Source organism: Wyeomyia smithii, chromosome 1, assembly GCF_029784165.1.
Source record: "Wyeomyia smithii strain HCP4-BCI-WySm-NY-G18 chromosome 1, ASM2978416v1, whole genome shotgun sequence".
Taxonomy (NCBI): Eukaryota; Metazoa; Arthropoda; class Insecta; order Diptera; family Culicidae; genus Wyeomyia; species Wyeomyia smithii.
Window position 1 is genome coordinate 134572641 of NC_073694.1, and position 14427 is coordinate 134587067.

The 14427-nt window shown below is 35.7% G+C and overlaps 2 protein-coding genes across 3 annotated transcripts; one reads left to right on the plus strand and one right to left on the minus strand.

Annotated features, from left to right (window-relative positions):
• Positions 1 to 938: 938 nt before the first annotated feature.
• Positions 939 to 1841, minus strand: LOC129717204 (uncharacterized). The gene is made up of 2 exons (XM_055667056.1): positions 1533 to 1841; positions 939 to 1481 (listed from the first exon to the last, which is right to left on the minus strand). Exons 1-2 carry the CDS (start codon positions 1557 to 1559, stop codon positions 939 to 941), a joined length of 570 nt encoding a protein of 189 aa, XP_055523031.1. The 5' UTR covers positions 1560 to 1841.
• Positions 1842 to 3211: 1370 nt separating this feature from the next.
• Positions 3212 to 7988, plus strand: LOC129717565 (ER membrane protein complex subunit 1). Of its 2 annotated transcripts, XM_055667552.1 has the most exons (7): positions 3212 to 3427; positions 3480 to 4591; positions 4687 to 4704; positions 5867 to 6676; positions 6755 to 6907; positions 6964 to 7134; positions 7196 to 7988. In XM_055667552.1, exons 1-7 carry the CDS (start codon positions 3315 to 3317, stop codon positions 7588 to 7590), a joined length of 2772 nt encoding a protein of 923 aa, XP_055523527.1. In that variant the 5' UTR covers positions 3212 to 3314; the 3' UTR covers positions 7591 to 7988. The 2 variants fall into 2 exon arrangements, with proteins under 2 accessions (XP_055523527.1, XP_055523528.1); XM_055667553.1 differs by lacking the exon at positions 4687 to 4704.
• The last annotated feature ends 6439 nt before the right edge of the window (positions 7989 to 14427 follow it).

Consider the following 14427-nt stretch of genomic DNA (forward strand, 5'->3'; position numbering starts at 1 on the left):
ATCAGATGGTCCTTTCTAAAACAATGCTTTACTGATTAAAATGACAACCGAAGAAGATTGGTATTTAATACAGTGAACAAATTTATTTCGCATATTTCACTAACAATAAAATGTCAATACCAAAAACCAAAGAAAACCCAACAACAGTTATTCTTCTTCGCCCCTCATATTCCATAAATGTTCAATTAGTTCATTTCGCAATTGATAGTGCATTGCTGTATCATGAACCTGCTTATAGCGAGTTAAAAAGGCACTGAAATCTAGTTTCGAACACATTGGTACATTTGTAGTCACGTTTTCGTAAGCAAACATATAATCAAAGGTATCTACATTCTCTCTTTCATCCTCTATGTTCATATTATGTAGAATAATGCATGTACGCATTATACTCCTGAGATCGTCTTTCTTCCACAGCCTTGCACCGAATGCCCGCTCGACGTCTTTTCTAACTGCTTCTTGCATTTTTGCGAAGTGCGTAAACAATGACAAATAGAATTATTTGTTATGCGTTGCAATCCAATTGAAATAAATGTTAACACAGTTTACAAAACAGTTTAGAAAAAAAAATTCGCATGATACGTGAATAAAAGTTGTTCGGGCACAGTTAAGTCGAATCTAATATATATATATATATATATATAATATATATATATATATATATATATATATATATATATATATATATATATTATATATATATATATATATATATATATATATATATATATATATATATATATATATATATATATATATATATATATATATATATATATATATATATATATACTATATATATATATATATATATATATATATATATATATATATATTATAATATATATATATATATATATATATATATATATATATATATATATATATATACATATATATATATATATATATATATATATATATATATATATATATATATTTTACGTTTTTTTACGTTTTAACTGGGCCGCATAGAGTGATAGTTGAGTCATACAATGTAATAAAGTGATTAGACGAAGTCGCGAAAGAGAATATAGTAATAAGCTGTTTGAATTAAATAATACCTTTACATTGTATTGCTGCCATTTTGGAGCACTTTCCAGAATTTTAAAGCAGTGCATTAGCGAGAATGATGAATGTTCCGTTGATGCAAATAATGTCAATGCTTGCTTAAGAATATCTTCAGGTGATGCTCCGCTTTGCTGTTGGTTGGTGATTTGCGCAATACAACCAGCGAACTTGCAAACTGCTTTATTAATTTGATGCCAGCGGGCCTTGATACCTTTCGGTGCCCGAAGTTCCGGATTAGATGAAACAACTTTAGCTGTGCATATTTCGATGAAATTCTCGTAGATCCGATTGTACAAATTTGCAGTATTTTGATTTATACCGACCACTACATCCGTAGAAACATTCAGCCATGCTATACACAACGCTTCATCTTTTTCAATGGTCCAATTTTTACCACGAAGCTTCGATGCACTCTGCTAACGAGCAAAAACGATTAAAGCGAATATGAACATACACATTTTTACCATCAATGATCTTTCCGTTGGCTCCATTTAATATTCAAATTAAAAAGGTAAACTTGAAAGTTCAAACAAACCAAGTCGAGCCAGTGAATTTTAAAATGAACATAAACAAGACAGAAAATTTGCAATGGCATATAGTGGGTTGCTAGCAGGTTGCTATATATACCAACGTGCTGCTACCCGAGATGCCAGTTGCTATTTTATAACCACCTTTAGCAACCACTAGTGCGAACCTTAGTTATGATAGAGAGTTGCCAAAATGAATAAAGTTCAGTATAGCAACCATTGGTGCGCTTGCTCTTAGTGCCACTCATTAAGGAAAATATTTACAATTCGCTGTCTTGTTTGCAATGCTATGTTTTTAGCAGCTGGACAAATAATCAATTGAACACTTTTTTTTTTTTCATTATGTTCATTATGTTTTGGCTCGCACGTTCGACAGTTGTTCTGGCTCGCTGCGATTCAGTCCGCAGGTCTATATATATATATATATATATAGTGTCTATAGTTTACACAGCCCTTCTGTGCGCCATACAAATACAAATCCATACAATTTGTATTCAAAATTAAGCATTCGCATTTCATCACCCTTATGGCATCGCGCCATGTTTCAAGGGCTAACATCTCAACATATGCATAAACGAGATAGTATATCTCCGCCTCTTTTCATATAACTTCATCTTACTACTGGCAGCGGGCACAAATTGATTTGAGCCCAGAGGACATGAGTTCATTGTCATACACTGTTTCTCAGTATAGGGATGCCAAGGGCTCACATTTTATTAAGCTGTTGCGTTGTTATCACCAATTTTTATGCGTATTATTTACCTAAAGCAGTGACAACATTTAGGTTTACTTAAATTTACGTTGTTTTTGCGTGTTCACTTTGGTAATATTTTCTTTGTGTGCAGCTTTCCACAAGCGGTAACTCACGCAGCCCAGCCAGACGTCAAGTCTTCTTACACGCTCGTAAATAATAACTCTAAAATGAGTAACATTTGACGCATTTTCGTAAAAAGTGGAACAACTCTTAAATTGAGTAACTCCACAAATACTCAAAACTGAGTAACACTAGGCGTCTTTAAAATGAGTCATTATTACTCAAAATTTGAGTACGACATTACTCATTTTTTGGGTACAGTTCAGTTTCATTACTGGCTAGAAATCCGCCACGGCCAATAAACGACACCACATGTTCATCAATAATTACCTTGTAATAAAAGTAAACAGTTATAATACCTTCTGAGGCGCACACAATTAAAAAACGTATGTTACAAACTGAAGCACATCGTCATCATCTTTCAAAATGGACGTCGTTATATGCGACGTTACTCAGAACTAAGTTATATGAAGGGAACCCAAAAAGTGAGTAAAAGTTACTCAAAATCAAAAAAGACTTCTACTCATTTTTGGACGTCTACGAACATCGTTCTAAACTGAGTCAGAGTTGCTCAGTTCATGAGTTATTATTTACGAGCGTGTAAGGTCAGGTAACTTTCAATCGCAGTAACGGAGTGAGAAACATGAAAACGTTGCAAGGTGGTGAGTGTAAAAAATGGCTGCGTCCGTTCAATTTCTTTGCCAACTGTATTGTTTTGGACAAATACATTTTTCAGTGCATATCATGCAACATATATATTTTGCAAAAAAAAATCTGACAACCCTGGTATTAATTGATAAGAACAACGTTGTCATCTTACAGTTGTCAAAAATCGGAAAATCGTACATTTCTGCAATCATTTGTAAATCCGGTTAAATCGCGTGATAATTTGTATTGTTTAAACTATGAATTTCAGTGATACCAGGTCCAACGAAATATGGACCCAGTGTCTATACTTACTATTAAGTTTACATGTAGTTTTTGGTCTTTATGAAGATCAAATTGGAAAATTTGACTGGTATGCGTTCCAAACAACACATTCTTCACCTAACTAATTGGAATAATTTCAGGCGTCAGCATTACATTGGTAAACTAAAATATGGTGCATTTGATTCTAGTTCTACCGAGCGGATTGTTATAGCTACTGAGAGTAATGTTTTAGCTGCAATAAGTGCCAAAACAGGCGAGATAATATGGCGTCAAGTATTAGAAAAAGGGTCTCGAGGGGACATCAAATTATTGCATGTACCGACACAGGGAAACGGAATACAATCTACTGGAAACCGTTATAGCAAGGCATTTGATATTATTACAGTGAGTGGAGTGAGCCCTGCGCTAATTCGTGGTTGGAACTCAAATACTGGAGCACTGGAATGGGAATGGTCAATATTGCCGATATCTATAGAAAAGGCTGAAGCCGCCCATTGGTTTATACATGATTTAAACTTGTACCACGTGATTCCTGTATGGGGCTCTCATGTTGAAGTAACAGAATATATTGCGACAAGTGGGCAGCAACCAAAACAAACCACATCTCGCATATCAGCTGCCTGGATTACCGATGGGAAATGCGTTCTGACTCCTCCATTTTTTGCTTGTACGTTGAAAGATCAGCTCATGGCGATTAATCTGTTGTCGGATAATGCAAAGATAATTGCTAAGACTTTAAAGTCAGTCGCGGTAGATGCTCCTACCGCATTATGCGGCATTTCCAGTATTATTCAAGATGATCAGTTGTATTGGTTGACATCGGATCGTCACATGCAGCTAGAACCAGAGGATACACTGCTGTTTGAAAACAGCATTCTCGATGATGAGCAGCTACTTATACGCGCATCTGTAAACCGTGCCCACAGTACACTGAAGGTATCTGCTACAACAGTAACCGATGACAGTTATTACGAAGCAATAAATTTTGTTTCCGATTATCCGGAGACACTGGGAACGCCAAAATTGGTAGCAATACGTTGTAGACAGGCTTCAGAAAATAGCAAAAACCGTGGTCAACTTGTATGCAGAGTGTTGGTTTCTAGCGCTGATGGTGCTCTCAGTTTGATACAAGGTACGAAAATCAAATGGACGCGTGAGGAGGCATTAGCCAGCGTTGAAACGGCCGACTTTCTCGATTTAACCTTATCCGATGCTGAGGGAGCAATAGAAGAGGAGTTGAACAACAAAAACGGTAATCATCCATTATTTTTTATATACAAATCCAATGAGTCCAATGACAACGAAACCGTAACAAAACTTTTTTTTTCTTCTCATGACTTTTAACAGAGGACGAAGGTTTAGAATGTGAGTTACAGGCTAATTTTTGTACTTTGTTGCTTTGTTATAGTTTTTATTTTATAGTTCTGTATATGCTTTAGCACATTTGTATTTGAGATGAAGATGTATTGAATTCAAGATGAATGAGAATTATTGTATTTTCTGGTAATCATCGGCCAAATAATAAAACCTACTTATTGGTTAATCGTATATTTGACAGAATGTTACAGATATTCGGTGCATCTCTACCAAATATTTTGCTTCATTGAAAAATACTTTCACGAATGCACCACTTTTCAAAAATTTTCCAAACAATTGGATGTTTAGGAAATTGGGCTGCAAGACAGTCTATATTGTCGATGTCTTTGCTGATATTGTAAAATATCATCGATATTTTCATCTAACTCAAATCATTTTAATAAATTTTAAACAACACCCGTTTCAGTAGTGCATGTTAACTACTAAAACGGGTGTTGTTTAAAATTTATTACAATACAATGATAGAGTTGAAATAAATTAGCCAAACGCAACTAAAAATAAGGAAGGTCTTCAAAGTGACATACGCAACGTGTTAAGCAAAATATTACACTCCACGGGGCCACTATTCAAAATTGCGTTACGTGGAGGTGGGGAGGTATTAAAAATTGCCAAATTCCGCGTTGCGTAATATACTAATGTTCCCTTACCTTTTATACTTTTGTATTTTCAGTTTATGCATTTTTTAGACTTCCGCTTCTTTTTGTAGTTTGCCTCTGGTTTTCCCGTTTTCAGTTTGTCGAACCTCATCCTTACGAACATAAAAAGGCTCTTTGAAAAATCGGATAATTTCATAATTCAATATGAGCAAACATAACATATTATCAATCTGACAAAAGGTGTGATGCATGCTAGTTTTTTTTTTTTTTTTAATTTCAAGTCTTACTGATAATAGTAATGGTAGTTGTTCTCGATGTGCGATGCTGGCCCATCAAGCCGGTCGTCGTATGATCGAATTCCGACTTGAGTAGCGTTGTCAGTTTCAGTAAGATCGTAGCTCTAGCCTCGCAATTGTTTCTTACATTAACAGTTGACTGCAAAGTCTGTGTCAAGAAAACAGCAGCACGAGACACCTCGGTTTTAGCACTGGATAAAAAAGAGGAATATGATAATAGTGCTCAAAGAATTCTTTCTTTCGTTTTTCTGTATTTAGGGGATGTGTTTGGAGCTTTCCAACGACGAATTGCCAGTCAAATTGGTCACGTGAAAAACATGGTTCTTCATGTACTTGGACTGGGTCCAGCACCTTCTAAGGCTCAAAAAGCTGGCCTTGTTCGAGATGATTTTGGATTGCATAAAATGCTTATTGTTGTTACCACCAGTGGAAAAATTTTCGGCATTGATAATGTGAGTGGCAAGCACCACTGGGTTCGGTACCTACCGGAGATAACAAACTTTGCAAACGACCAGAGCATGAAGCTGCTGGTACAGAGAACATCTCGCTTCTATCCATTAGCTGCACAGAGCGTTGTGCTTGGAAGACACAAGCAGACAAAACACGGGATCATCTATCAATTTAACCCTATTACTGGACAACCTGTGAATGGTGGAATGGTTCACTTACCGTATAAAATCCACCAAATATCTTTATTACATCAGACTGGACCAGACTTCTTGAAAGGACTGCTGATATTGGACGAAAAAAAAGAAGCACATGTACTACCAGAAAGTTCCGCAAAATACGCCCATAATTTTTATATGTTTAGTGCTGAACGAGATAGTGCCACAATTCATGGATATTTAGTTGAATTTAAAAATGAAAAATTAAGTACCACACCTATATGGACTGTTAATCTCGGAGGATTTAGTAATGGTCAGAAGATTGTAGCGATTGAGTGTAAAAATCCAATAGAGCATGTACATTCACAAGGACGAGTGCTAGCTGATAGGTCTGTTCTTTACAAATATAATAACCCAAATTTGGTTGCCATAGCGACCCATGGACCTGATAACATCCACAAGTGTAAGTCTTACTAACATACTTCAAATTGTAAGCTTTAACCAAGATTTCCAAAGCAATAATTTCTGTCGTATGTTACAGATATAATGAACATTCACCTGTTAGATGTCGTTTCTGGATCTATCGTATTTTCTATGTCTCATAAGCGCATTCGACCACCGCTGCACATGGTGCATTCAGAGAATTGGCTCGTGTATTCTTATTATAACGATAAAGTGCGCCGTACGGAAATTTGTAATATATTTTTTTATACCAGAATTTCTTTATAAGCTAAACTTGTTTTTTCTCAGCTTCTCTAGAATTGTATGAAGGTAAAACACAAACTAACAGTACCGTTTGGAGCTCACTAGATGCCCCTCCTTTGCCACTGGTGGAACGACAAACCTACATCTTACCAGTTGCTGTCGCTTCAATGAAGGAAACAATCACTGAAAAGGGAATTACAAGCAAACATATATTAAGTGAGTATTAGAGGTCTGTAAAGTGTGTATCTACCTGCTATTCAATGTTTCAATGTTTTAGTCGGCCTTAGCACTGGTGCAATAGCTGAAATGTCGTGGGCATTGTTGGACCCTCGTCGCCCACTAACATCACCGGAGAAGGCTCGGGAGGAGGGTATCATTCCTTATATGCCTGAGCTACCAATGCCTCACGAGATTATCATCAATTATAACCAATCAATTAGCAATTTGAAAGGGATCTACACTGCCCCCTCCGGATTGGAAAGTTCCTGCCTGGTCTTTGCTCACGGTTTAGATATATTCGTTACACGGGTGGCTCCATCGAAAACTTTCGATCTTCTAAAAGAAGACTTCGACTATTTTCTTATAACTGTTGTATTAGTAATACTCACAAGCACTTCTTACATCGTGAAACTTTTCGCATCGAAAAAAGCCATTAAGCAAGCATGGAAATGAATGTTTAAAAGCTTTAGAAAATGTGCATTTCTATTAGGACAATTATATAATTTATTTTACGTTGACGATCCACAGTTTCATTTCACTACTGTTAACCCTTCTTTCCTTTGGTTGCCTTAGAACACCGCAAATCTTTCTTTTTATTTTTTTTTAACTGTAGTAGAATATGCTAAAATATTCAATTCTCCGGCTTTCACCTAATCAAAATTTCTGAAGACGTTCTGAAAAAAAAATCACATTCTTTTCCCAGATAAATAATGTGACTTTTCGAGTTATTGAATAGCTGGTTTTGCCCCAAAAATTACCTTTAATGACCAATAGTACTCGACATTGTTATAGATCCTATTTTTTATATTCGAACACAAAATTTAGAATAAATTAATAATTTGTACTACATAGCAACCTTTTTCAATGAAGGCATATCAGCAAACCACCTGTTGAACTACGATGCCTGATCTAATTTCGTTAATTTGACGAGTTTACCACATATGAGCAATTCTCGCTTGAACCGTCCCACTGGTTACACGAGGTCTTTAAAAAAAGATATTTTTGAGTTTAGGCGACATCCAGTAATCACGTAACGCAAAAAAAAAACAATTTTTGTACACCTACCCCCCATATGTAACGAAACGTAACACCAACACCTACCCCCCTCCCCCCTCCCCAATAAAAAATACGTAACGCTGTAGAAGGATTTTATTTTTTGTGATTTAAATTACGTAACGCTGAACTCACCTCCCTCCCTATGAACGTTACGTAATTTTATGGATGCAGCCTTAAATGTTTAAAAGTAGTGAAAAAATGAAAAAACACTTTGGTTAGTTTATATTGATGGAACGTCGTTTTAAAAAACGTATTTTGGGCAAGTTCGCAACCATCATTCGAAAGCTGGCTGAGAAAAAATGATTCAAAATTCACTCAAAAAATTAGGTGAACATAGAGTTTACTTTACCATTCAAATCACTTTTCGAAATCGAGCTTCGAACAGTTCAACGCATGACGTGCGGCTAGTATCAAAACAACGCAATATGCTGAGCCTTTGGTTTTCCTATGATGTAGCCAGTCAGTATTCCTATTTTACGAGTAGTAAGTGCGCCTGGTGCATCCATTCATCGTTATTTCTAAATGGCCTTTAATCAATTGGCTGAGTTTCGTTGAATAGCAAATGTACACTTTTCCACTAATTTCAATTAATTAGACACAAAAAATATTCTCCCAGTTTCAGCGAGAAACGTTCATATCTAGACATCTAAACCCGAAGCCTCATTATGAAACTCGTAATAAAACCGTGAAAATTATAACAGAAAGAAGAAAAAAAACGTATATGGGTTTCAACGATATTGTGGATAATGAAACCTTAACGTAATACTACAAAGCTCTGGAAGGTGCTATACGATAGGCGGGTGTTCAATAATTCTAGAAAGTGGGCGTGTCTTTTTCGGTTTTCTTGATAGTTTTATTTTGACCCGGCAAACTTCGTCCCGCCCATTTTTGTGTTTAATTCAATAATTTTAAACATTCCAAATTCATTGATTCCTTGCGATGTCTGCAAATGCACGACGAATCAGCCATAAGACATGATCAAAGTCAACATACAAATCGTTTGAAATGGTTGGTTCTATCGGAATGACAACATCCTCGACTTTTGGCGTTTGTACATCACCTTTATTCTGAATGTATTCAATTGGGTGGTATTCGGTCATTTTCAGCTGTTTTTCTGGCATCAATCTGACACCGGACATATTGGGTGGTATTCAGTAGTTTTGATTGTTTTTTTTTTAAACTGACAGTGGCCATCTTTAAATTCAAAATGGTGTCCAGGGTCAACGTTTGGTTTCTATGCATCATCTCGATTACGGTAATATCCATATTGAGTATGATTCGATCATTTTCGGCTGTTTTCCAGAAGTTACCATCTTGCAATTCAAAATGGTGCTTGAGGTCAATTTTTAGCTTATTGCATCATTGCATCATTCTGGCAGATTTTCATATTGGGTGGTATTTGGTTATTTTAAGCTGTTTTCACAAACCTGAAGTCGCCATTATGGACTTCAAGATGGCATGTGAAATCAATTTCTAACCTCTGGGCGTCTTTCTGGTTCAGGAAACATTCATATTGAATGGTATTTGGTCATTTTCAACTGTTTGCCAGACACCGGAAGTCGCCATCTTTGAATTCAAAAAGGTGTCTGCGATCGATTTTTAGCTTCTGTGCATCATTTTGGTTCCAAAGATACTCATATTAATAGAAATCGGCCATTTTAGGCTGTTATTCTGGAAACCGGAAGTTGCCATCTTACAATTCAAAATGTCATCTGAGGTCGATTTGTGGCTCCAGTGCATCATTACGATTCCAGAAATACCAGTATTAGATGGTATTTGGTCACTTTCCGCTGTTTTTCAGAAGCCGGAAGTCGACATCTTGGATTTCAAAATGGCATTTAGAGACATTTTCTGGCCTCTAAGCGTCATCCTGGTTCCGGAAAAACCAATATTAGAAACCGGAAGATTCTATCTGCAAATTGAAAAATGGCGTCTGGAGTCGTTTCGGGTTTCAAAATGACATATGGAGTTTGGAAGTTTCGGAAGTATTGAACTGGTTGGCCAAATACCACTTCAGATTATTTTCCTGAACCCAGAAGGTTGTGTGGGGTCATCACAGTTCCGAATATACCACACTCGGGTCAATCGTTCACAGTAAAACCTCTTTTTATGTAACTTTCAGAAGAAAGAAATTAAAGTAAGAAGAATTTAGCGTAACCATTCATGCTTAGTTCTCCTCTATAATCATATCTAAAGAGATAACATTTGAATTCTTGTAACGAAAATATTTGTTGGTGTCCAAGGAACACGTCTGAGAAGAAGTTAACGTTTTATTCCGCATAACTACGTAGAAATTAAAAAAAAAAGATTAAACCAATGAAATGGGGCCTTTCTTCCAGCCAAATGTCCCAAAATCTAGTTTTAGAAAAAGCAAAAAAGTATTTCGAATCCCGTAATGTGATACCACAGACTAACAGACATAACACTTCGAACAAATTTCCAATAAAATCATCGTTCGGACGATTCCAGTACTTTACGTTAGTAACACTAGCACCATCTGCTGCCTTGTTCGCGCTGCGTCATGTATTTCGACATCAGCGCTAGCGTTACGGCATGTGTCAAATGGGGAACCGCAAAATATGTATGAGCTAAGACAAGACGTGACAGCTGGTCACCGTTACATTCAACCAATTTGAACCGGCTGCTGATTGGCTGAATTCGATAACGCAATCGTCACGTAGAAAATACAACGAGGTTACTTTTCACTGTAAAGCAGTGATGCTGGAGAGTCATAATTTAGCTATTATAATTGTTCATAAATAATGATGCAAAAGTATGCAAGGTACATGATATTCCCGAGTAATGTATTTCACTGTTATAACTTTAAAAATGCATTGATTAATCGTTTATTACTATTTCGGTTGAAGTCCAAGAAACTTAGAAAGAAAAAAATTGGGTACCAAGAAAATTAGGAAGAAAAAATTTGATAGTAGAAGTATGCTTTATTGAACATAAAATAATAAATAAGAATTTCAGTGCGTCTTGAACTGTCCTACAGATCAGACGTTTTTTCGGTTGCTTGTGGACTGGTCTTTGACTGCCTATAGCTTCAAAGTTTGTGTTTTGTCAGTGTGTCTTTTAAAGACTACCTGAAAGTTATTTCCCATCAGTCTTTCTCAAGACTACCTACTTTTGAATTTAACATTTGTTTTAACTTTTTTCGTATCGCTGCGGGGAGGAAAAGAGAGGCATCTCTTTCTGACACTTCGAGTGTCTGTAGTGACAATCCTTTTGATATTTTGCCTGAGCAAGAAGCTGGTGAAATGGAAGTTATTAATAATGAAACTATACAAAATATAAAATCTTTAAAAAAGGAGAAAGTTCCACCTATTGTGGTAACTATTTCTTCTGAATTTAATATATTCAAAAAGGAACTTTCAACGTTTGTTTCTGACGTTAAAGTTACCTATCAAATTGGCCGTAGAGGTGAATGCCGCTTATTAGCCGACTCAGTAAAGGGTCGTGATCGTCTTGTTCAGTATTTAACTGACAAGATGTACAAATTTTTTACATACGACACCAAGAACGCCAAGCCGTTCAAGGTTGTCTTGAAAGGTCTCACCAACGATCAAACCGTTGATGAGATCAAACTTACTTTAACAGAATTACTTGGCATAGCCCCTACCCAAGTAATTCTAATGAAACAAAAATCACGAGGCGAAAACAGTCAGAGAACTGGAATTTCCCTTGTTAATTATTTTATTCATTTTAACCGCAATGAGGTTAACAACTTAAATTTTTTTGAAAAAGCACATGCTTTGTACATGTGCGTGTAAAAAGGGAAATTTATAGGAAGTATGGCGGAGGTGAAAAGCATATCACCCAATGCCGTACTTGCCAACGTTATGGCCATGGTTCCAAATTCTGTAACATGGACCAAAAATGTCTTAATTGTGGAGACTCTTCTCACAAAAAGGACACATGTCCTGTGAAAGAGAGTAAAAATTTTCGCTGTGCGAATTGTAACGGCAACCATATGTCAAATTTTTATCAATGCCCAGTCCGTTTAGCAATTGTTAAGGCAAGGCAAGGTAAACAAAATTCAATTTCTCAATTAAAACCAACTTCAAAACAAAATTCTCCAAGCGTACCAGTGACGCATAGTTTACCTACTCCTTTGCATACCCGTTTAACTTATGCACAGGTTACAGGTAGTTCGAACATTATACCGCCTAGTGTTGGTAGTTCGAAAATGACCGTTAATATGGGTAAGCAAAACACGCTAGAAAATAATTGTACACCTATTACTCCAGCTAATATTGCTGCCGAAAATATTTTTGCTTTTCTTCTGTAAGAAACCCTTCAACAATTGATTTGGTGCTTACAGATCAAAATCATGTATGTAGTGATTTGATCACACATGCTGACTTTGATTCTGACCATCTTCCAATAACTTTTTCTTTATCACATAAATCAGTTTTAAACCCTATGAGCTCTGTTTTTAATTATAACAAGGCTAATTGGGAAAGATACATAACTCATATTGAGAGAAATTTCAATAATGAGCTTGATTTGCAAAACGAAGTGAATATTGATTCCGCTTTGGAAGCATTAAAATGTTCAATTGTTGATGCCAGGAATTATTCTGTTCCAAAGGCTCCAGTGAAATTTGATTCACCAATAATTGACGAAAATCTTCAACTTCTAATTCGTTTGAAAAATGTCCGCAGACGTCAATATCAACGTTCTCGTGACCCTGTTTTTAAAACTATTTATAAAGATTTACAGAAAGAGATTAAACATAGATTTACTCTTCTGAGAAATCAACATTTTGAGACTTAAGTTGAAAAATTGAAACCATATTCAAAACCTTTTGGAAGCTGTCGAAGATTCTTAAGAAACCTTCAAAGCCTATTCCAGTTTTAAAAGATGGTGAACGTTTTCTTGTATCCAATGAACAAAAGGCTCAAAGACTTGCTCAGCAGTTTGAGAGTGTTCATAACTCAAATTTGAATTTTGTGAGTACAATTGAAAATGAAGTCACACGTCAATTTGATTTAATTTCTTTCCAGAATTTTTTACCTGCAGAAATAATTGAAACTAACTTGAATGAGATTAAATCAATTATTAAAAATTTCAAAAATATGAAAGCACCTGGTGACGATGGAATCTTTAATATACTAATCAAACATCTCCCTGAGAGCACAATGAAATTTTCAGTAAAAATTTTCAATTGCTGTTTCAAAATTGCATATTTTCCCAAATTATGGAAAAATGCAAAAATTACTCCAATTTAAAACCGGATAAGAACCCAGCAGAAGTTTCAAGTTATCGACCAATCAGTTTGCTTTCTTCAATAAGTAAACTGTTTGAGAGAATTATTCTTAACAGAATGATGTCACACATCAACGAAAATTCAATTTTTGCAAATGAACAGTTTGGATTTCGCCATGGGCATTCCACAACTCATCAATTGATCCGAGTTACTAATATGATACGAGCTAACAAATCTGAAGGTTATTCCACTGGAGCTGCTCTTTTAGACATAGAAAAAGCATTCGACAGTGTTTGGCATAAAGGTTTGATTGCGAAATTGCAAACTTTTAATTTTCCAATTTTCCTAATCAAAATTTTAAAAAATTATCTTACTGATCGAACTCTGCAGGTTGTCTAGCAGAATTCCAAATCTGATAGATTTCCTGTCAGAGCAGGTGTACCTCAAGGTTCAGTCTTGGGTCCAGTCCTGTACAACATATTCACTTCAGATCTTCCTGATTTGCCTCCAGGATGCACAAAGTCATTGTTCTGCGATGACACAAGCATTTCCGTAAAAGGAAAAAGTCTTCGTGTCATATGCAGTCGATTGCAGAAAAGTTTAGATATTTTTTCTTCCTACTTGCAAAAGTGGAAAATCTCTCCCAATGCTTCTAAAACTCAAATGATAATTTTTCCGCATAAGCCTAGGGCTTCTTTCCTCAAACCAAACAATAATCACGTTGTCAAGATGAATGGGGTTATTTTAAGTTGGTCTGACAAGGTTAAGTACTTGGGACTAATTCATGATAAAAAACTTATTTTCAAAGAGCACATTGAGAGTATACAAGCCAAGTGCATCAAATATACGAGATGTTTATATCCTCTCATTAACAGGAATTCTAAACTTTGTTTAAAGAACAAACTTTTGATTTGCAAACAAATTTTTAGACCAGCAATGCTTTATGCTGTACCTATCTGGTCAAGTTGCTGTTCAACAAGGAAGAAAACGCTCCAAAGGATTCAGAATAAAATTCTGAA

Excerpts from the sequence above, each read along its gene's own strand:
- LOC129717204 (XM_055667056.1), bottom strand. The coding sequence starts at position 1,559 with ATGGAGCCAACGGAAAGATCATTGATG. Across the intron at positions 1,482-1,532 it reads CAACGGAAAGATCATTGATG|AGTGCATCGAAGCTTCGTGG; the intron begins GTAAAAATGTGT and ends GCTCGTTAGCAG.
- LOC129717565 (XM_055667552.1), top strand. The coding sequence starts at position 3,315 with ATGAATTTCAGTGATACCAGGTCCAACGAAATATGGACCCAGTGTCTA. Across the intron at positions 3,428-3,479 it reads CAAATTGGAAAATTTGACTG|GCGTCAGCATTACATTGGTA; the intron begins GTATGCGTTCCA and ends GAATAATTTCAG. Across the intron at positions 6,908-6,963 it reads AGTGCGCCGTACGGAAATTT|CTTCTCTAGAATTGTATGAA; the intron begins GTAATATATTTT and ends GTTTTTTCTCAG.